The sequence below is a fragment of the Phasianus colchicus genome, chromosome 3 (assembly GCF_987193195.1).
Source record: "Phasianus colchicus chromosome 3, bPhaCol1.hap1.1, whole genome shotgun sequence".
Taxonomy (NCBI): Eukaryota; Metazoa; Chordata; class Aves; order Galliformes; family Phasianidae; genus Phasianus; species Phasianus colchicus.
The window spans coordinates 24,624,780-24,648,005 of record NC_143438.1 but is presented as its reverse complement, the minus strand read 5'-3'; the positions used below and the strand labels follow the sequence as shown (position 1 = coordinate 24,648,005).

Here is a 23,226-nt window from a genome sequence, read left to right as displayed (position 1 = left end):
TGGAGTCACTGACCCTGGAGGTGTTCAAGGAACATTTGGATTTTGTGTTGAGGGACATGGTTTAGTGAGCACTATTGGTGACGGGTGGATGGTTGGACTGGGTGATCTTGTGGGTCTTTTCCAACCTTGGTGATTCTATCATTCTATGATCTCACTCCCTCAGTGAGATGCCAGGTTTTCTTAGGTATTGTCAACTGACAAAAAAAAAACCAAATCAGAACAGCCTCTGTCAATTTAGAATTATACTTCCCTTAAAGCATATTTGGATTCTTTATATAACATACATGCAGAAGCAATCAGGTGCAGCACGTGTCAGGAAGGGTTTCTGCCCTTACAATCACTGACCCAGATCTACGTAAGCATACACTGTGTCCAAAATAGAGTGTTAAACTACACAACTCAATAACGCACAACCAGAATAGTCTTTTTTTTTTTTTTTTTTAAATACGTGGATGATTTTTTTGTTTTAAAACAAGCATCCATACTTTCTCTGTTCTTGCAAACATTAAAAAAATAGAACCACAAACAAACGTGAAATTCTCCTGTCTGTCTGTGATTTATAAACATACATAACTGAATTAAAATGACACTGCAGTTTACACTTTATATGTAAGGGAATTCTACTGGCAGCGATAAAACTAACAGCTGCAATTTAATTTGGGTATGTAAAATGTGCAGCTCCTGAACTGATCATTTCAAAGCAGATAGAAAAGGTACCTTGACTGTCAAGTACAAAGAACACTCAAGGATATGGCTAACAGCTCTCTATTTGAGATAGGGATGTGAGTAACAACCAAATCCTGGTGTCTATATCAGACCAAGTGCTTACCAACATCCACATAATGAATTCCAGCAGCAACAAATCAAACAGCAAGCTGACTGAACTCACATCATACAGTTTCTTCACACAGCAAAGCAACCTGACATGCCTCATCATGTACGATGAGCAGACATCACACACTGCTCTTGGACACATTCTGCACTCCACCTACACACAGACATGAACGCACAGCTCCATGCCATGCATACTGGGATTATGGAATTTGTATATGTATGATATATTTGTATGACATATTTTTCATGTATATATATTTGTATCTTGTATTTATACGATATTGAAGAAGAATGAAGTTCCCACGAGCTGTATCACAAGAAATACTGTGCTTTGTGCTTCCACTTTTCTGAGATATCTGGTGGCCAAAACATGCTCAGGTTGAGCTTCATTGGCTACTGTATACATGTAATACAGAAACGAATTTAGAGTAAACTTAGCTTAGCAAATGCTAAATATGGAGTGGTAAAGGACCCTATCTTTTTTTTTCCTGAGTTAGCTGACTAGTTGAAGACTCAGACTATTACCCTATTTGAATGTCCCACTTTAAAAAAAAAAATATATTCTAGAAACATGACTTTCACAGCAATTTTTATTTTTTACAAGATGACAGCATGAGATCACTGAATATAGTTGGCTACATTTTCCACTGAGTTTTTGTTGATGTCCAAGGCCCTTTACAGTTCTGCCCTTCGCCGCACTCTTTGAAATCGCTTTCTAACATCAGCCTTGAGCACATTTCTGCAAACATCTTTATGATTTTCACATGGCATCCTTCCTACAGACTTTCACAGCTGACCTGTTCCAAAAGAAATTAGTCCCTTTCTTAATCCCTGTACTTTCTACTGAGACCTGCTTACCAGAAAAGCAGCAAAATGTTCACTCTATTGAAAGCAGTCTGGGGACACCAGCAATTATTTGTTAAGCACAATAAAAGCTCCTGACTGATTCAGAGGTAAGTCTATGCACATAATTAAATGATTTAACTGCTTTTACTTTTAACCCTGCCTTCCTTTCTGCTTTCTCTCATTGTTCCTATCTTTCTGCATTTCATTTGAAATTGAACACAAACTTTTTGAGGCAAGGACACACATTTTTACATAATGATAACCCACACAGCAAAATGAACCCATTGGACCATTTAAATACTAACAAGATGCACCAAAATTGCATCACAAATCCATGTATTTACCTTTGTCTTACATATAAGCAAGGAATACAGGCCAGCAATCCAGCAATTCACCCAGCACTTCCCATAGACTTCAATCTAAGCTGCATATTCTCACAGGAATTGCATCATTATCACTACCACGTGCAAGTACTGAGAGGAATGCATTAGTCTTCAGAGGTTTCCATTTCGTTATGGTTCTACGAGAATTCAGCATTACAAAGCCTAAATGTTACATGGGTTTAGAGAGAACAGGGAAGGAAATGTTCTTTCTAGATTTTTTCTTTACCCTGAATTATAAGAAATTAAGTCAAAGACCCTTTCTTTGGCTTATTTTACAACACTCAGCTGAAAGCAGCCAGATCTCTTCCCTTCTCTAAACTCTGGACTAAAATCTCTAAACTCTGCGAGTCTTTGGCTTCCTAGAAAACTCAGTCAAGTGGAAAGAAAAACTCCCAAAGCAACAACAACAAAAACCCCCAAAAACCAATCCCCCAACACATTTATTCTGATTAGTTTCCATGCCATTTCTGGCATTTATTTCAAAAGAGTATTATTATTTTTCTGAAGTTACTAACCCAAACCAAGTGCCACCATATGAGAACTACTGCTTGCTGCTCTAAAAGTTCATTTGCTTTTCTTTTTTACCATTGAGAAACTAGTTCAAACTTCAGCCTTAATAGAAAAATGGAAAACATATTTCTCCACTGGTTTATTTCAATTTTAAGGCTGGATCCATGACATCCAGATTGAAATGAAATCCATATTCTAAAGAAATGCTGGCAGCAGAAAATATTTCTTGTTGCAATGACATCTTAACTTTTTTGAGCGATTAGTTCTCATGCACAGTTATTATCCAAGAAACAACTATTTTCTTTTTTGAATAGCGTATTATTATCTGTCCAAATGTAGTAAAAAAAAAAAACAAAAAAACACAACAGCTTACAGCTTCTAGCTGTTGTTAATAGACTGAGAGATTCATCTGTCTCTATTTAACAGACATACAAGACAACTTACAGGAAATACGTCAAAGTTTTCTGTGTATTTTTCATTGCACATACTTTGTGAATTTGACAATGGTGCCTCTGTAACATTTCCCTCCCTCTACATATCGAAAATTTCAAAGAAGTGGAGAAAAATATACCAGTAAAGCTCCAGTTTCTGACTGCACTGAAAGCACGTGTAGAACCTCAAGCTACTGCCTATGATTTTTCTGAAATGCAATAGTTTTGAATGAATATGATGTCATGAGATTTAGTTTTTCTAAGAAAACTGAAGATAATAGGGCTCTAAAAATCACAATTCGCATCTTGCACTGTTAGTCAAGACCCACCATTAAATTTCCATTTCGGGATTCCTCTACATTGCTGCATTTACACCATTCAAAATTGCATTCCAAAGTAAATGGAATTTCCTCTTTGAGAAGGCTATAAGATTTAGCTCATATCGCTGGCATACTGCTGCTCTGCAGAACTGGGAGCTCTGAGAGTTGAGCTTTCCCATGAAGCCTGTGATACCAAGGAAATAAATCAATACCACGTGCACACAGCTCCATTTTCCAAAGAACTTTAAAATGACAGAGAAGCATGCTCATAAATAGTTTATTTTAAAATGATTCTGGAAACTTTCATGTGCTCCATTATCCTTCAGGCTATACTGAAACTGTCAACAAAAGAGTGAAAGGCTACCTTTGCTATTTTGAATACGTCAGCTGTCACCTACAAACTCCATCATTCTTTTGCCATCCATTCCATTCCTAATCGCATAAAGGCAATACAGACAATCTATCATAAACGTTTTAGAAAGTTTGATATATAGATTTCTTTCCTGAATTTTTCCCCATAATTAATTTCCTTACAAAAAAAGTAAACTAGTTCTTCCCTTCACCCTTCCAACATTTTTTTTTTCTTTTTTTTCTTTTTAGCAATGGAAATGCTATTCCTCATAATGGATTTTCAAAAACCATTTCATTAGCTGATGAATCCTACTATATTCTTAGTGTTAAAGTAGAAAAACGCACAAAACACTTTGCTAGAAATAGGTGAAACTAGGCCATGTTTAATGTGACATAAAAGCAAAGTCTAACCTAAATGTTTCTTTTAAAATGATGGAAGGAAGATACACATTCAGTAAAAGACTGATCTTTATGTCAAGGAATATGAAACAGAACAGGAATCAGGCTTCCATACTCCTACCTCAATATATTCTGTGAAGCTGTTAGCTGCATTATTATGAGGCAAGCCCGGCCTACTAATTAACCTGGTGGGGATTAGAAGCTATTAGGCTCAGTTTCAGTGTACCCACATGCACAACTGATATGATTACAGGCATATAGGGGGTGATAAACAGAGCCCTAAAGGAAAGCACTTCCACCTTGATGGCCTGAAAACTGAATCAGCAAGTGTCAGTAATTGGAAGGGAAAATCTGAGCAGCATGCATTTTGAAAAATCAGCTCTTGAATTGTCCCGTGAAGCTCTGTCACATGCCATCATTACCAGCATAGAAGCTCCTACACCATTACACACTGGCAAACCTGAACGCAGTTCCTGCTCTCCTCTCAAACCTGTCCTCCCTCTGGCTGTCAGAATTCTGTTTAAATATGCTCTATGCTTTTAATTACTTTAGTGTCATCACTGTTCTGACATCTTCATAAAGTGCATAAAAAGCGTAGGCCTGCCCGCTGATCACGCAAGGACATTTCACTTAGGACGCCCCTGTGAGAAGGCAGTCCTCTTCTTCCTACGCAGAATAACCAAACCACCACGTCTTCTGTTAGCAGGCCCAAGATAATAAAATAACTCACAGATGATCTGACATCCTTCAGAAGGAGTCTATGAGCAGCACTGCTCAGTGCAGGGAAGAGGCCCTGATGCATGCACAGGGCAGAGGCAGGGAGGTAACAAATGGTTGCTGGAGACATGCCATAGGAAATGCAGTGGCTGACAGAATCTGTTATCCCTCAGCAGCTCCAGATGAAAACTTTACAGTTTAGGATAAAATCTCATTAAAACAAACGTAGCTGCTGACAAACAGAAAAAAGCATTCCAAAGGGAAGACTAGGCATGTGACAGAGGTATCATTGGTCTGCAGAGAAGATTTTACGTATTCAAAAGAATTTCTAAGTATGTGACTGGATTTGCCTCTGTGGAGGTTTTAAAAGTTGGTCACCTGTGGCAAACTCTGCAGTGATGTACAAAGGCTGAGGGAGATATCACACTCCCTTTCTCACTTTTATCTGTAGAATCTACCTAAAATCAGAACAGCTGAGGAATCCTTTGTGCACCAATTTGTGCACAGAGTTTCATAAGAGATTTTACAACTACTCTGATGCAGAAGAACATCAAATCTTCCCTATTGGAAGCTGCTGGAAGAAATGAAAGAACTATACAGAAAACTCAAAACAGGCCCACAAAGGGAAGCCCCTCACAAAAGCCAACTTCCTCCAGGGAAAAGGAAAAAAAAAAGCATCCATTTTATGGCCATTCCAGACCATAATCTAAAGTATAGTAATATGAATACCTATGGAGTTATGGGATCACATCACAGGAAAAGCAGCAGCTTTCATTCAAGAATCATTTGACGTGAAGGACAACTGACTAAAACAGTTTCAACATTGTATGTTTTCAGCTACTGTAAACTTCATTTACAACAAAATATCCACCACAAGTAGGCCCAGATATCCCAACTCTCAGGTTAAGTAGCAAGCAGCTAATAAATGGGCACTCTACTTTTAGAAACATTCAGCTGAAGGTATTGACTCAGAAGGGATTACAGCAGTCACACAATTGATCCAGCATGAAACTAACAACTCCCAATTAGAATAAAACCTGTAGGTTGCTCTAATTAGTCCAAATTAGTATTTTCTTCCTCTCACATGGAAATAATCATCCATTACACAGCTGTTATGTAGTTACACTGAACCTAGGTGGTGTTTGACCAGCTCCTGGTGACCCCGGATGGACTGTATGACACGAGAGTTCACATCTACCATATGTTTCACTGCCCATGTAGGCTAGACTAATGACAAACAAGGGGCTAACAGCTGACCACGTTCACACATCCTGCACATACTGAGACTTCCTGCTCACATGGAGATCCCTCCTAGATTTTCCTATGTGATCTAGGGTGGCCCAGGCTCACTCTCCACATTGTCCTGGCAGGCATTTTCTGGGCTTCCCTACTGTGGATTTCTCCGGGCTTCCCTGCAATGTAGTGGCTCCAGCTTTCACAGCTGGCAAGTGACACAGGACCACTCTGCCACCACTCACAGCCATAAGCCCCATTGCACAGGGAGTGCATAGGTGCAGTAGGCCTCTAGTCAGCCATGACCACACCCAGCCAGCACCATAGGCAGGTCCCCAGCTCATGGAGCGCACCAACTGCCTCACAGGCTCACCTTGGGCCACAGGCTGCCTTATGGCTCAGGAAAAGTATCATGCTCATTTTCTATCATTACAATTGCTTTGCTTGTGCTAAGCTCCCAGGTCTTGATCATCGCACCTAATATTTTACACACCAGCTCAGGTCTTAGGCCAGAGGAATCAGCCTACAGACCGACATGCTGATTTGAGACACGATAAAAAAAAAAAAAAAAAATCAAACAAAAACCATATTTTTTCATTGTTCTGACCTAGTGATTTAAGATCAGTTCTTTACTTTGCATAAATTGTTTCATGCATGAAGGTATGCACTTCCACCATCAACAAATTAAGAGCAGGACAATCCTACACTGCAAAACTGTAGAAATAAACTTGTTGAATTTTGGAGGTGAACAGAATTCCTGGCTAGAAATTGTACTGGTGTTTCTGTATGAACACAGCCAGTACTTTGGAAATGCCAGCACCGAGTTAGATGGCAATGATCTGAAAGAAGTTATGGAGACTAGATGTTTTGAAGGACAATGGAATTGCATAAAAAACAGCTACAGGCAATTTAGTTTTTGAATCATTCCAAGTCAAAGTGGGAGTCAAGAAGAATGAAAACTTCTTATCCTAGTACAAAAAGTTGGAACAAATAAGGCATACTGATCAGCACTGTTTCTCTACAAGAGTAACTAAAATGTGACAATCCTGACTAACAGAAAGTTAGGGGAGCCTCTGCTACTAAGAAACTGTCTTACACCTGTGTTGTTGGCATTCACCCCTTTCACATGAACTAACATAAACACAATCACTTTCCTTAGCCACATCAACTGACAGTGCCAAACGTGTAAACTCAAATTCTAAAAGGAAAAACAGAGCATCAAACAGTATAAAAACAAAAGACAGCCCTCTTCTTCAAAATGTAATGCATGAATCAAATACACCATGTCCTGATATGGAACAAAGGGATTATCAAACTAACTTGAAACTATTTTTTAAAAGCTGAAAACTGAATTAATATACCTTATTTTTGAATGTACTTCAAAGTCCTCTTATTGTGTGTCAATGTGCAGATTTTGCATGCTTTTTTAAGAAACTTCTTTTACTCTGGCAGAGTTTGACAAAGTGCCTCTTTTCACCACAAGTTCTTCCTTTGTCCAGATTTTTACCTTTGGCATGTTCACAAAACCTAGATATCTCATTCTGTTCTCCTTTCAGCTAAGAAAACAATTTATTTCCAGGTCTTCTGCTCTCCAGTCTCCTCCACTTTTTTACATAGTAAAGATAAACACAATCCCCTCAAAACTATAGCAGTGAGAGGTAAGCTAAACAGCAAACTGACAGCAGTGATTTAAAAAAAGTGTAAAAAAAATTCCACACTAAGCCCAGAGACTGGGAGTTTCCCAGGCAACAATTGCTGTAGGATTTCTATTGGGATCAGCAGTGACTCTTGGTTCCTAGGAAACCACTAGCTAAATGCTACAAATCGCAATGCATCTCTGTACTGGGTCTGTTCAGTGAGGAAGGAAGACCTCCATGAAAATAGGGGGATAGCCAAGAGAATGGCAGCACACTAGGAAGGAAAGGCTAAGAGGCAGACTTCACACTAAGCTCTGATCTTGAGTGAACTGCCAGAGATTGACCTTCTCTCATCGGAAATAGTCCACATGGAGCAGATGTATTTTTTTTTGAGTCAGATTGTTCGGTTTCCACAGCTACAAAGTTCTACCAGAGCCTAATAAAAAATCTTGACTATTCTTTCTCCTCATCATTTTTTTGCTAACCTCTATACTTGAAACATGCTTTCAGCAGACTTTTGGTTGTATTTGGTTGCAGAAATCCTTTACTCTCAATGACATGTTTTGTACAAAACATATTGTTCATCACTTGATAAACTAACAACAAATTGGCTTTTATTTCTTACTTATTTAATAGCTGTACAAAATCACAATGATATCCAGCCTCAGAAACCAACAACCTCTGCTCAGAAATTTGTGTGGCAGTGTCAAGGATGACTTTTCTTTTCTGAGACAATTTCAGCCCACATGTCCTGATTTTAGCAAGCTTTTGAAAGCTTTCCCATTCATCCTCTCCACTTAATGTATTTCTCTCTCTTCCATCACATTTGCCATGGAATCAAGATGATCCTTTGAATTTCAAAGCACCTTACAAACTTGCTCTGAATATCTCTATAAAGGGGAAGATCACTATTATCCATTTGGCTGATGAGATGTTCAAGAGCTACTACTGAGAAACTTACCCGGTTTATCGTGCCAGGATATAGTAACAGCTTACATGAGCCCAATAAAGCCTGAAAGTATGATTGTCTCCCATGTTTTTAATGTCTAGTTGGAAGACATGCTTACAACACTTTCTAGCTGTTCCAGTCTGCCATCATAGAAAGGAACCACACAAATTTTGCATCTCCCAAAGTCTGCAAATGAACCATAGGATACTGAGCAAAATGCATAGCAAACAAAGGCAGAAATTTTGCACTGGGACATATATTCACCATTAGATGCTCAGTTACACCATTCAAGAGACAAAAATGAGCTATGGATGAGTGTGAGTATGAGGCTCACTGCCCACCTGCTTTTTCCCCTTGATGAATCAAGACATTAAAAGACACGATGGATTGGAAAAGAAACAGTGGAAAGGTCTTTGCTACTGCTCTTCAAGTTATCAGATCTGCATTATTGCAATGGGGAAAAAAAAACATTTAAGAAGGAGGAGACCTTGGTCTGTCTTTTTTTTCTTCCATTTACTCAGCTGTGGACTTATCAACACTACGTGAATCTCCTGCCACTTCCTTGTGAATGCCTTGCATCACTGACAAGTACATAAGCAGCCTTTCACTTCTCTTCCTCCAGTACAAAGGAAACAAATTACCTTCTGTTTGAGGCAGAATACTGATAGAGCTACATTTTCAAACCAAACAAGAAAAAAAGTTATTATCTTTATCTCAAAATTTTACCCTCTATATATCCTACACAAATATCCTACCAAATAAAACAGCTATATAAGCCTATTCTCCTCTGTTGGTGGCTTAGGAACTGTAAGAACTTCAGGACAGACTCATTACTCAAACTACATAGACCATCTGCATCTATGTACTGTGATACCTAGATTGTGATATTCTGTGATTACAGTACAGCAGGTTTGTTAATGGTAAGATCTTCTTTAACAACAGGATGGCAACAAAATGGAGTGGCGTTCTGCAGCCAATAATCTTACTAGTCACAGACAAGAACAAGTGGATGCCAGTGCTTCATGAGCTAAAAGCACAGGTACTATTTCTGTAGAGTACACTCCAGGATTTTTTTCTTCAAAGGATTTCCAAAACAAAGGAGGTTGTGAAACATCATGGGACAATTTCAATATTGAAAAAAGAGCAAATAGAAGTGATGCTTTCACGCATACTGAATCAAACCTGCTGCAGCAGGGAATGACTTCTGTCCAACACTTTTCCAGTCATTTTGAGACCAATGCGATGTAAGCAGTGGAAAAACAGATAGAAACTGTTGGTATACACAGCAGTGTGGTCACACACGATATGTTTTCCAAATTCTGGGCACTACTCCTTTACTTCAAAGTTGACCCAGGTCTGGATCAGTTACCAGCCCACTTGTTTTGCCACATTCAAGTTGGATCTGAATACTCTTAAAAAAAAAAGTCTTCTCCAGCCAAAGGTTTCCAATCAAAGCAGTCTCCTGAAATTCCAAATTAAGACTGTGACAATCGATGACCTCCACCTCAACTACTTTAAATAAGCAGTTTAAACTTATTTATTTACAACAGAAAGGGGGAAAAAATCTCTTCTTTATATGATTTTTCGTCTTTTCTCAAAGCTACTGTGCACACTAAAGATCTGTATGAAGAAGTGAAATTTTCTCTGGACTTGCTTTACTTGAATTTCCTGTATTTTTGTGCTGTTTTGAAATTCTGATTTTATTTTCTTTTTAAGGTCAGTTTTTCAGAGAGGAAGCACAATTTTTTTTATGTAGGGGAAAATAAACCAGATATTTATTAGCTAAATAAACAAAAGATACCTAACCAGATTAAGAACTTCTTAGTAGGATGTTAGCAGGACCTCAGAATTTGAAGCATTCAATTTCTCAAGGTATGTCTGCACTGCCAAACATACATGTGCTCAAATCCACTACAAATATGCTTCTCATGGCTTCCTCACTACCAGCATCTTTGGAGAATTTCCCCTTCCACTTTACCCCTAATATCAGATGAGGTAAGAGAGACCTTCGAAAACTTGTGGGTGAAGAGATCTGCCCATCACACTGTATCACAGGGAACCAGGGAAGTGAATCTGCAATCCTTGTTCTGTCACATTCAGATCATGAATATGAACTTCATCCCTCCACCTCTTGGGTTAAAGAATTATGGTTTGGTTCCCTGAGATCTCTGTCTTCCCAAGATGTTTTAATATAATACAAATCATTTAGTATCAGAGATATAGCACATGATAATTTAGTAGTAAAGGCTTTAACCTGGAACATGGCAGACCTGTCCTTGTTTGGATAAGTAGCTGCTACAAGCCACATCCTTATCAGGAAGGACAGAGTCCAACCAGCACCTCCAGCAGCCTGTTGGATTCTGAGAACCCCAGCCCACACGTCAGCTCTGAACAGGGCAGGACAGCACACTGTTGTCATCAGCTATTCTACGGTCACAGGAAGGCCTTCTCCCTCAACTGAAGCTCCTTTCTGCAGGTGACATCCTCTCCTAAGGAACCGACCAGACATTCTCATAAACATGTCCAACCTCCCACACATGCAGGTTTACACTTATTTTCCCACCTTTTTATACCATTCTACTGCCTAGCTGCTATTCAGTTTACAGCAGACTAACACTATTTTAGTGCTGAGAACACTTGGAACAAAGCAAGATTAAATATATGGTAAAGACTCCTGCAGAAACATTCACCCGTTAACACAGTATGTTCCAAACTGTGTGTACTGATCCCATATGCAATTTTACTGGAATACAGAAGTTAACTAAAACTTATTCTATTTCTTTGACTTCTCTGGCAGAAAAGAAAGCTTTCTAGCTTGCATTTTGAAAACACAGCACATTTAAACACACACACAAAAAAAACTGCAACAAAAAAACCCACACCAATGAAACACCAAAAAAATAGAAAGAAAACAGAAAAACAACGAGGAGTTTTGAAATTAGTAGTCCATACAGAACGTTCTGATCTAATTTATTTCCTTTCATAAGTGGTAAGAAAGCCAACTTTGAAGTTTAGAAGCCAGAACCTTCATTTTCTGCTAAGGAAGAAATTACAGCCAGCAGAAATCATGAGATGCAACGTTGACTCCAAATGCACAGAATGAAGCAGAAACATCTCTGAGCATTACAGCTCAAGCATGCAATACCTGGAAAGCTCCATCACTATGCTGACCTAAACACATACCGCTGTAAAGTTAAGAGCTGCTGTGAGGCAGCTGGATTTATAAGTGTTCATTTTTTCTTTATTTGCAACACAATTCCACTGCTTGTGGTGATATTTTGTTATTGCTGCAGACTGCAGTATGGTAAAGAATGAACCTCTTGCAGCTGCATTCACCAAATTAGCCAGTTTCTTCAGAAGAAACAGTTCTAAGGAGTCTGAAACATGCATGAACAGGAGTCACAAAACAACACAAGAATTGTTAACTCAACCCACCAAACCAGACACAAGCCCGTTCGTAAATAAGCAAAGCCAGTTACTACCAAATATCACTGATATGTATTTATCTGAACGACATATTTTGGCATAGAAATTGGAAGACACATAGACTGATAATTGCATACTGACGCTTCAATTTCCAGGGCACTCCAGTTGCCCCACGTTCTACAGATGGGCAAACCTTAAAGAATTTTTTGAAATTTAAAAGGACAGACAAATCTTTCTTAAATGAAAGCAGGACAGAAAAATATTACAAGCACATATTTCCAATACTTCAAAACACCCACAACTTCTCTTGTTCACAGTTCAACAAGAAATAAAACCAAGACAATCCTCAGAAAACAAATACTGTTATTTTGCACCCTTCCTTTACACCATATTTTCATGTAAGAAATCATGGCATGAAACAGTTCACGTCAACTATACTTTATACTTCTGTCCTTCTTCTAACAGCAAGCAAACAAAATAATCAATTTGTAAATAAATTGTCTGATGTTCAAACTTGTTTTTTTTCCATACACATAACTTAAGTTTTATTATTGACATGCAGTAAGGGCTTTCCTTTTCTTTCTAATTAAGACAAAGCATCAGACTCTCTGACAGAATATACATGCATGTCGTTTTCACCATCTTCACTATGTCATTCACCAGCTAGCAGTCTGACTAAGTTAAAAAATATCTATTACCACAAACCTGATAATTATTCTGATGCTTTTTAGAAATAGATGCTAAACTTTAAGATAATGAATATTAAACTGTATTTTATGAGAGCTGTATTTTATGATGGAGAACAGATGCTGAGTTAAAAATTAATTTGCTAAGTGTCAGCTCAGAACATATATGTAAAACTGCAGTGTTTGCTATTCAAACTATGGAAAAAGTTGTCTATTTCTGCAATGCCTGCCAACCATTTCTCCTGGACTTCATATGGAAATCCCATCTAAATTTAAGAGTCCAGAAAATAGCATTCAGTTTTGGAAACTCTAATGGCTTATTAGGATAAGTACATTCTCTTCTGGGCATTTATTTTCCATCTTGAACTGACTAACATATAGCAAACGCTATTCAAAAGCCTGCAATTAATTTGTTTTTGTCTCACAGTTTGCTCTTCCAGTAAACCTTTGTTTGGACCTCTGGCAGAAAGGTTGACTGTGTCTGAAAATTATGCCTGCCACTCTGTAACCACTCATGTAAGTCATTTTAAAAATGAAAAACAAGCAAGCAAATCACAAAAGCAGAAGTATCTCTGTAAAGAAGCTCAAGATTTCAGTTGCTCAAGACCATTTACTGGGTAACAAGATTCTTTCTTCTTGCTATGCATGATATAAATGATAATCCTTTGAGGAATACAATGAAACTTGACACTACTGCAAATTTTGTGTATTTGAAAAAATATTCTAGTTTTCCTAATTATAGTCACTCCTTTTATCTCCCATATGCTATACTATATAAATTGTCTTTCCTTAAAAATTCAAGCACCTGCAAAATCTTCTGTTCTCTCCTTTCCAAACCTGACTTTTATACAAAGTTGCATACTCCATCCATATAAATCAGCCATCTCCTAACCACTTTTATTTCTTTTCTCTAAACACCTTCCAATCTTTCAAAGTCTTTCCAATATCTGAGCGATCAACGATAGTTACGGTCCACAAGTAGTCTCACAAACTGGTCTGCTAAGGCAGGCTATAGCTGCTGCAGACTGAAGCACAACAACATAATCAGTAGTCCTCCTGAAAAACTTGCTTTATAAGAAGTATTCTCTGCCAACGAGTAGGAGCAGCATCATTAGGTAATGGACACCACACAATCTCATTCGTTTGATCCACAGACCATGATTTATATAATGCAAACCTCTTTTAGAGAAGCAGTGAAAAGTCCGAGTCCATTTAGTAGCGATCATAGCAAAACAGCATTTAATGACTGCCTCTAAGAGTTTATGAAGTTCAATTTAACCTGGATGTCTATATGCTGCTACTTTACCTACAAAAATCAATACTCATGAATGCACAACTATTCACAGTCCGAGAATAAGAAAACAGCCAAATGAAAAGTCTGCAAGAGAAAACCTTTTATAAGCTCATTTCATAGATGGTAACTGAATATCAGTTTCAAAGTGATTGCAGAGCAACTCAGAGATGACCTTTTATTTTACACAGACATAATATCTAGCACCTGTAGAGATACTACAAATATGTTTCCTGTATGTCAGCAAGAGTGCCATCATGCACCTCTTAAAAACATTTCACATGGATTACAGTCATTTCTTTTGTGCACTCCTAAAGCAATTTTCCTTTAAGTTTGAAAATGAGACATTTACAAAAGGAAACCTTTTTTTCTTCTGCTAGCTTTTATATTCTGGAATACAAACATATCAAAACATTGAGTTTTTATTAAAAAGACTATTCCCCTCCGGTTACCAATATTCTTTTGATGTGTCATAAAATTTAGCTGCTATTGGGTACCTGGTTAGAAAGAACTTCCCTCATGCTAAACAAGCAGAGATATCAGATTGTGAATACTGTTTTTTTAATGCTGCAAGAAAAGTCTTTACAAATTTTTACTTAACATTTCCACCAATTTGGAGGGGTGCAAATTTTTGGGTTCACTTATGTATTACATGTAACAAATTGATAAGTAGTACACACCATCTGCCACAGAAAAAAAAAGTGTATAAATTAACATCTTTGATGGGTTTAAACTTCAGTTACAAAAAAAAAAAAACAAACAAAAAAAACAACTGTTCTCTTTCCCATCAGAAAATTAAAGAACATTACCAAGTGCATCAATGATTGCAGTCAGCATTCGCACTACTGTTATCATGGAAGTCAAATCATATGCCAGAAAACTCCCTAATCTGTTTCTGTGTCTGCTGGGCACATGGATGACTATAAAATTTACCTCTTGTGTCTTCCTTAGGCACATGAACATATCACAACCGTATTGCTGTTGGGCGTGACTAAGTTGCAATAGGTACTAAAAGAGCATGCAATGTAAAAATCATTTATAGAAAGCTGTAGCACATTCTGCTATCACATACTGGTATTAGAAGCTTGCATAAGACACACGGTGAAGCACAAACCTGGTCATAGGCTGTTTTACATTGCTCAGTCTCACTACCTGATACCAGAATATCCTTCTGTGAATATTAACCACAGAAAACACAACTGTAACAACTCCTGCCCAAGCATACCTTGAAAGTTCAGTTCACAGTGGTTAGAGTCGAAAGTCATACCACCACTCCATTTTCAGAGAAAATAACTTTCCAGAAGATTTGGAGGGGCAGCACTACTGAAATCAAGCTAAACGTATGTATCCAAGACCACATCTATCATTTCATTTTTAAGAAGAGCTCATGAGAGCCTGTCCAAAGTAAAGCATCAGAATAAAAGTGTTATACAAAAAAGTTTTATACTTACCATCAGGTTTCGGGTCGTGGGGTTTCGTTGGTGATATTCAACAGCAGAAATACACAAAGCAAACTGCAATTTCAAACCTCTGCATGAGCAAGAAATAATAGACAATTAAGGTTTCACCCACCTGGGATCTTTCTGAATGCTATCAATGGAAGGTGACCTAGCCAAGGTCCCCTCAGGTGGGATGGCTGGCCCAGATTTGCTGTATGGTGATTCAACAGAAGGACAATACTGCAGCTGTCGGTAGGGGTCTGCGTAATTGGAGGCTGGGCCTGCAGCATAGCTGGCCCTCTGGAAGGTCGCGGTTGCGTTCTGTGTGCCGTGTTGACTGCCTGTGCGCTGTAAGGGTACGGAGTCGACACCAGGGGAAGATGGGGCTACGACAGGAAAGTAGGGACAAAGTAAAAAATTGAGGACCTGTTCACAGAAATGGTTAACCAGGTCTAGGCAGAGGAAAAAAAAACACACACATATAAAACAGGGGTTCAAAAAGAATGAGAAAAAAAACAAAACAAAGAACATTGTCATTTTCAAAACCACTGAAGTAAGTAACTGTCAAATGAATTTCTAAATGTCATGCCACTTCTAGACTAGGGGCCCTTTACTTCAGCTAAATAGACTGTAGCAATGCTTTTCACTTGGGGTTTTACTTGCACTAACCTGGGACAAAAAAAGCACACAAAAAACATTGAACTCGTCACACTAGGATTTACAAACACCATCAAATGCTTTTTGCAGCCTTTCAAGAGGTGAGCAGAAGGAATGGCCTCCTGAGCCTGATTTAACAAGCTATGCTGTACTGTTCCTTGGCAGAGGAAATTGCCACAGCCAGCTGGAATTGATATTCCTGGTGTCTGTGCAACAGGTAAAACCAGATACCAGCTACTGACAGTGTGTAGACTTCTGTAACCTTCCCTTCCTCCCTCCTCTGTATTTCACCATATATAAGACTCACAGGACTGCTACTGCTACCTGAGTCCGAGGAAGAGCCAGGTACAAAGAGGCCAAAAGACATCTTAATGCACACCAATAGGGGTTGTACATCAAGTTAAAGATTATCATATTATCAGTTTTGAGCAGCTTACTTACAGAGTTAAACTGATTTAATGCTTTTTCAACTCAAAAATCTTATTAATCCCCCTCATAGCCCATTATCTTTCTGTTACGCCGCAGTGTAATAGGAATATGGTCAACTTTGAGATCTTTACTAAATATACAATATTTTTAAACCAAAGTCCAAATAAAGGCAATTGGCTTTGCACTGTAAGGGCTAGAGAAGCAACACCCACATAATCTTTGTCCTGAAAACAAATACAAATTAAAAGCTGGCTTGGACTGCTTACAATGGCAAGTGAATTCTTCATGGGTCCTATTTCCCCCAGCCCAAGACTGCCAGAACATATTTGGAGCATGAATGGGCCTGGGTTCAGGAGTATTTTTTGCTGAGTCGAATTCATACACAAAATTGTAGACAAAATTGCATATTCACATGATGGATATTCATAAAATATTTACCAGTCCTTTTTTTATGAATATTAACGTTGACACTTCAGGAAAATAAACATTTTTGGTATGTTATAGATCCATGAAAGGGATTTTAAGCATTTTCCCTTGAAGTGTGAGCAAATGAAACACACAGAGCTTAAAATACAATTACTGCAATTTTGTCTGAGCTACTATTTGTCAAAATTTACAGCTTATGAACATTTCAAATGTGTATCAAATTCTGCCTTATTTTCAATTTTCCTGATTCTGAAGCATATCGCTCTACAATAACAAGTACTATCTTACAGCACTGTTACAAGCACAGAAAAATGGAATTACCTTGATGTAAATTTTCAGCAAGATTTTATAAGTATTGTTCTTAATTGTTAGCAAGTAATTCCTCATGAAATGAGGAATAAGACACATACAGACCTTTCTGTAAATCTGCATCAGTTAAATTAAAGAACAATATTAGCATACCAGAACATCTCATGCACAAACCATGCTAAATTCAGTGTTATGAAGACACAATAAAAACATCACTTTTTAACAGAAAATACACTTAATTTAAACCAAACATTTGGTGCCTTATGAGAAAAAGAAGAGTGAAAAAGCACGTTAGAGAATAATCTGGAAATATTTTTAAGGAGAGCAAAAATGGGGTTGTACACTGATATAGCTTGCTTTTAAATATTGTCAGTAAGCAGAACATCCTGCTAGCTGTTGACACATCGCAGGGAGGATTGCATAAAAATCCTACAATGCTAATAGTGCTGAAAATAACAGCTACATTATAACATACAATGGAATATTTTGCAAAGAAACGTGTTTACTTCTCAAGGCAGTCCAATGGAAAACATGCTTGTTTTCAAACTCTGAAAACTTTTCTTTCCATTTTCCCCTTTACCTTGTTATCAAAATAAGTACTTACGTGAACGGAAGCTGTCACTCTAACACCTATGTGCTTTTTGAGAAACTGATTTATTTCTCAAATTATCTTCCTAAAAGACTCTTACTTCCTTTCAAATTTTATCACAATGAGCACAGAGCTACCAGAATTAGAGTAGAAAAATGGAATAAGCTAAACATTCATTTCTCGGCTTGTTTGCTTTATGTTAGGCCGATTAAGTGTAAAAATAAAACACACAATCCAACAAACCAAATGCAAGAAAAAAAAAGCAGAAATGCACAAAAAGCCCCACTCACTTTAGAGTAACTTCTACATTTAACTGGAGTAGAGTCACTACCATGGACTGCAAAACAGTTAAACGAGTAGACATTTTTACATGAATAGTTTCAAGTCAAACTGAAGCAAAGCCACCTTCTATCAACCCATTACAGTTGCTTAAGTTAAATTCTTTAAGCAGCTAGATTTATTGATTGACAATAAGCCTATTAAACATAGTGCTAAATGAGAAATCCCTGTGATTTAGCTCTTTAAACACCAAAGTCATATTTATTATGCCTATTAAACAATAAGGTTCAGAAATCCATTTGCTTCACCGGGCAGCATTAAATCACAGGGCACGCTGAGCAGACCAGAAAGCATTCGTGTACCAGACAGACTTGTAGCATGCTTTTAAGACAAATACACTTACCTACACCTCCAACTTTCACACGTGACTTCTCACAAATCAAAAGTCAGACACAGTGGTAACCGTACAGCTACCATGACACACAGGTAGCTCACAGCCTCCTGTCATGCTACCTGGATGAGGCTCAGGGCTTTGACCCAACAGAAGAAGAGAAGGAGGGGAGTTGTAGCAGCAGGTGTGCTGCAGTAGAAATGTGCTAGTCCTCAGGCCAATCACTCTAGGACCTGGCTCATTCAAAACAGGAACGTGGCTGCCTTTGGTGCAGGATACAAAGCTTGAATTTAGGAAGTCTTCTGTAGCTTAGGCACTTCACTATGAAATTTCTTATTACCAAAAAAGACAATCAAATTTATTCCAATTATCTTCTCATTTTGTTTTCCATTGTGTTCTCCCCTGCTTCTACGTGTTGTTCTGTTTAGTTGCTGATCTTACGAAACTCCAGCGTCCAAATCCCATTCTATTCAATTTCCTGAGTTTATCCTCAGACAGAAGGAAGATAAAGAATTTGTAGGCAAGTCTTCCCCTTGCATCCTCATAAGACAGTGCCTTCTCCATCCATCCAGCCTTTGCTCTCAGCGCCTCCACTTTTTAGGGCTTCCAGAATAGCACTGAACTCTACATAACTAACCAGAGAAGTTTCTTTCCCTTTATTCCTTCCATGTTGTCTCCCTCTCAGCTGTTCCTAGTTACTCCCTTTCTGCCAGGCCCCAACCTTCCCCAGATGCTTGCATTCTGTGTACAACAAGAGAGTTGCGACCTCCTTCCCTCCAGCCAGTTCCCACACGCTCAGCTTACTGCTTTCAATAGCCAGAGCATAACAGCTACACTCTGCTGCACCAGTCATCTCCTACTAGGGAAACATAACACAATACATGGGAAATGCAAGCAAAGGGGAAAACAAAACAGTACAGAAAAAGGTCTCTTTTCCACCCATAAACATGTAATAGTTTTCTCAGGTACTGGCTATACTTGGCTATCACACCTACTTGTAATTAGTGTGTCTAAACACACTAATGTACTCCAATTATTATTATTTTTTTAATAAATTTTAGTAAATTTCCAATTACATAGTAAGAAGGAAGATTTACCAAAGTCACTGTGATATCACTCCTCCAGATGGTATCACAGGAGACATTAGTTGTTCATACTTTCCTATCCCAGAGGTGACACTATAGTTCTTTGGGAAATACTCAGTACTATTCTAACATAATCCAAAGGGCCATCCCTGTTACTGTCAGCTGCAGAACATACCACTGTTTTGTGGGGGAACCATGCCTTGCTTCATAAAATCCAAGGAAATATAACTTGTGCTCTCCGGATGGTCATGAATAATAAATCCTGTTTCAACACAAACAGCAATGATCTTTGGAGACTGAAGAACTGAAAATGGTACCTGCACTTACACATCCTTTCACTTCAATTTTCTAAGAATGCTTTTTAGATCTGACATTAATTGTTATAAGGCTGAGTGTTCCTTTGCTTAGGAAGTTGATGTCCTTTCACTGACTCTGCATTACAAAAAAAACCAAGCTACTATTTCTCTTTCTAAGCTACATCTCTATCGTCAGAGCAACCAGTACCTGGTCACATTGAAAGATCCATTTGTCTATATTGTCCCACACCAGCTTGCACATTTCCATATTGTCTGTCATTATTTTCCTTTTATGCTTTAAATGTTTCTTTTCAGTGAACAGAGGAAAATGCACACTTACTGCCTTACTCATAGCACATGGAATAATTTTCTTAGTTACCAATTTAGACTTGGCATTTCTTTACTAGTAATCATTTTATTTATGGGTTCACATGTGCAATTAACTGACAATCTGAAGTCACCCATTTCCATTAGTTTGTAATAACAAACACATACCTTAGGAATAAAGACATCTACAAGACTATGTGCCCCTCTGACAAATTTTAATGAAGAAACAGGCAGACAAGCAATTCAGTGAACTTCAATGCTAACAAAATTATAATCTCAGTGATCCACGTTTCAGTTTAACTCACATGGCACCTAAAATGCTCTAAATCCGTTTTTATTTGTAGCATTATTTGAAGTGATTCAGTGAAGCCTAATAGTCAAAACTTGAATGTAGCATTTTCCTAAGCCAGGGACTGTTGGTGGCTTCACTGCTGCACTCAGCCTTACATGTACATCCACAGCACACACAGACTTCGGGAACTCTATATGCTTTCCTCCAATTGTCTTTCATCATCAGGTTTAAAAGTTACAGGTTGCCCATCATGATAACAGAGTCTGCATCTCAAAAGTGTGTTAAAAGCATGTTATCCTAAAGCATTTTGAGATCTGTGCATTTTTCTGAGGGGACACAGATTTTATGCAGATACTCAGCATCTCCAAGCAACTACATATTTTAAATTACTTCAGATTCTCAGCTCTCTGCCTCAAGAGAGAAGTGACTGCCTTTTTTGCAGGGCAGAAGCCATGACTTTCAAGGTCTTAATAGGCAAAAAAACCCAACCCCCTTCCACCTTCAGAAACTAAAGCACACTTCAGATCTGCTAGATTTCAATTTCTACTAATTTACATAGTTCGCATTCTCAGACTTTCAGATGTTTAGCATGTTCCAACATGCTCCTCTTTGCAAAAAATAAAAAGTTGCATCCACACATGATAATCAGATGCTACCTTCAGCTGCTAAAGGTATTCTGCCAAGACCTTTTTCAGACTGCCTCTAGTCTCTGAATTGTATTTCTGAGTCTGGGGAGAACACACAGTTAATTCATTTGTTACAAGGGCATTTAAATGGCGAAAGTACCAACTGCCTCTGCCCTTGAAAGCAATTGACCTTTTAGACTGAGATATTAAAATTCATCATGGGAGACTGAATTTAGCCAAGAGCAATCGCACAACAGAAAACACATACAATGCTTCAATCTTCTGTACTATGAGACCAGCTCCAAAAGTAATGCCTCCTACTTTACTACACTGACCCACAATGTCAGAGGTGGATGTTGGTGGTATGGCAGAGGTTGAACCTTTCCATCAATATTCCATTACATTCTGTTGCCATGAGACACATGGCAGAAGAGGGGCAGTCTGACAGAATGGAGTATGACATAGGACTCTGTATGAAGCAGAGGTGTGACAGTGAATTCCTCCACATGGAAGAAAAAAAATGACATCTGTCAACATCGCTGAACATTTACAGACACCAAACAGCAGATGTGAGGCAATAGGTGGTGCACTTTCAGCAGTAGTGACAGTCAGAAAAAAAGCCACATTCTGGACAGCTGCACAACTCTCACATCACAAAGTGATGAGTATTTCAAAGATCTCATCGTGAGTCAATGGATTATGACCAGGAAACTCTGTACAGAGTTGAATATTGGCTTCAGTGTTTTGAAAACAATGGTGGCAACATCGGAATATCAAAGTTTGCATGAGATGGGTCATACAAATGCACACGCAGGAACAGAAAAAACACCATATTCAAATTTGTCAGGACCTACTGAACCAGTACAAGGCTGAAGGTGACAGTTTCCTGGATCGCTTCATTACTGGTGACAAGACATAGTGCCACCACTACAAGTTGGAATCAAAACAGCAGCACATGGAGCGATGACATTCAAATTCCCCAGGGAAGAAAAAGTCCAAGACGTAGTCTTCAGCAGGTAAAGTGATATGTGCTGTCTTTTGGGATAGGAAAGACGTGAACCTTCTAGATTTCCTGGAAGCAGCACAAATCAGCAGTGCAATGCAGAGGTCAAAACTGAAGCCTTGAATTTCCAGGACCCACACCAGTTGGAAGACTGTGCTATTCTTGGCGGGACTGTCCTACCATATCCACTGTATGGATCAGATCTGGCATTTTCTGACTTGTATCTGTTTGGGTCAATGAAAGATAACTGTTGGTAGGCAACATTTTCCTACCGACAATGCCATCATAGCAGCTGTGAAACTTCTTCACTTCACTTCTTCTGGAGCAGTTTTTAAATATAGCAGCGCAGCCTGCAGGCTCTTGTTCATAGCTGACAAGAACACATTGCCAATGGTGGTGACTATTTTGAAAAACAATGTTTTATAACTGGGAATTTGCTCTATGGAGTAGAGCCATCTTGTTCTTTGCATCTGTTGTGGTTTCCATGGAAATAAACGAGAGGCATTACTTTCAGAATGACCTGTGTACAACAGAATTTCTTCCACCTTATGCGCAAGGGATATAATGACAATAACCATTATAAAACCTGATCAAAAGTAAAAAATACACAACCAATACTACTGAGTACAGACAAACCCACAGCAACTAAATTTCTGCTCAAAATTAACCTTCTCTTTAAATCCCTTTGTTGAAGTTAACTTTCCAGCTAGCCAACAGAAAACAGAACATAGTCAAAATAAAGTCAGCACAAAATCATAAATCAAGTGAATAAAAATGAGATCATCACAGATGAAAAGTCTCCAGTGCATGGAAATTTTCCCTTTTCTCCTTCAGACTTTGACTTCTTCCTGTTTAGTAAGCTATAATCTCAAAGTTTAAAAATGTTCTCGGACTGTGTTCTTTAGGATACACCACCAAGTTTCAGCTATTGTAGGTTATGTTTTCTTCTCTGAAAAGTTATTTTATTAGTAAATTAACTATAGCTGTATTACAGTGTTGGTACATACAGTTATACACATCAAACATACAGTAACTTCCGCAACTGAAAGCTTGAAAGTTGCTGGA

At 38.3% G+C, this 23,226-nt stretch overlaps 1 protein-coding gene across 14 annotated transcripts in view; it reads right to left on the bottom strand.

The window, feature by feature from the left end:
- CTNND2 (catenin delta 2) overlaps positions 1-23,226 on the bottom strand; it is a 622,619-nt gene that overhangs the window by 212,339 nt on the left and 387,054 nt on the right. For all 14 annotated transcript variants that reach the window (XR_016465049.1, XM_090137091.1, XM_090137090.1 and 11 more), the window contains one exon: positions 15,586-15,838. Coding sequence is in view for 13 of the 14 variants with exons in the window: in XM_090137091.1 (XP_089993217.1) it covers positions 15,586-15,838 (253 nt within the window). In the remaining variant the exon portion in view is untranslated. The remainder of the gene's footprint in view (positions 1-15,585; positions 15,839-23,226) is intronic.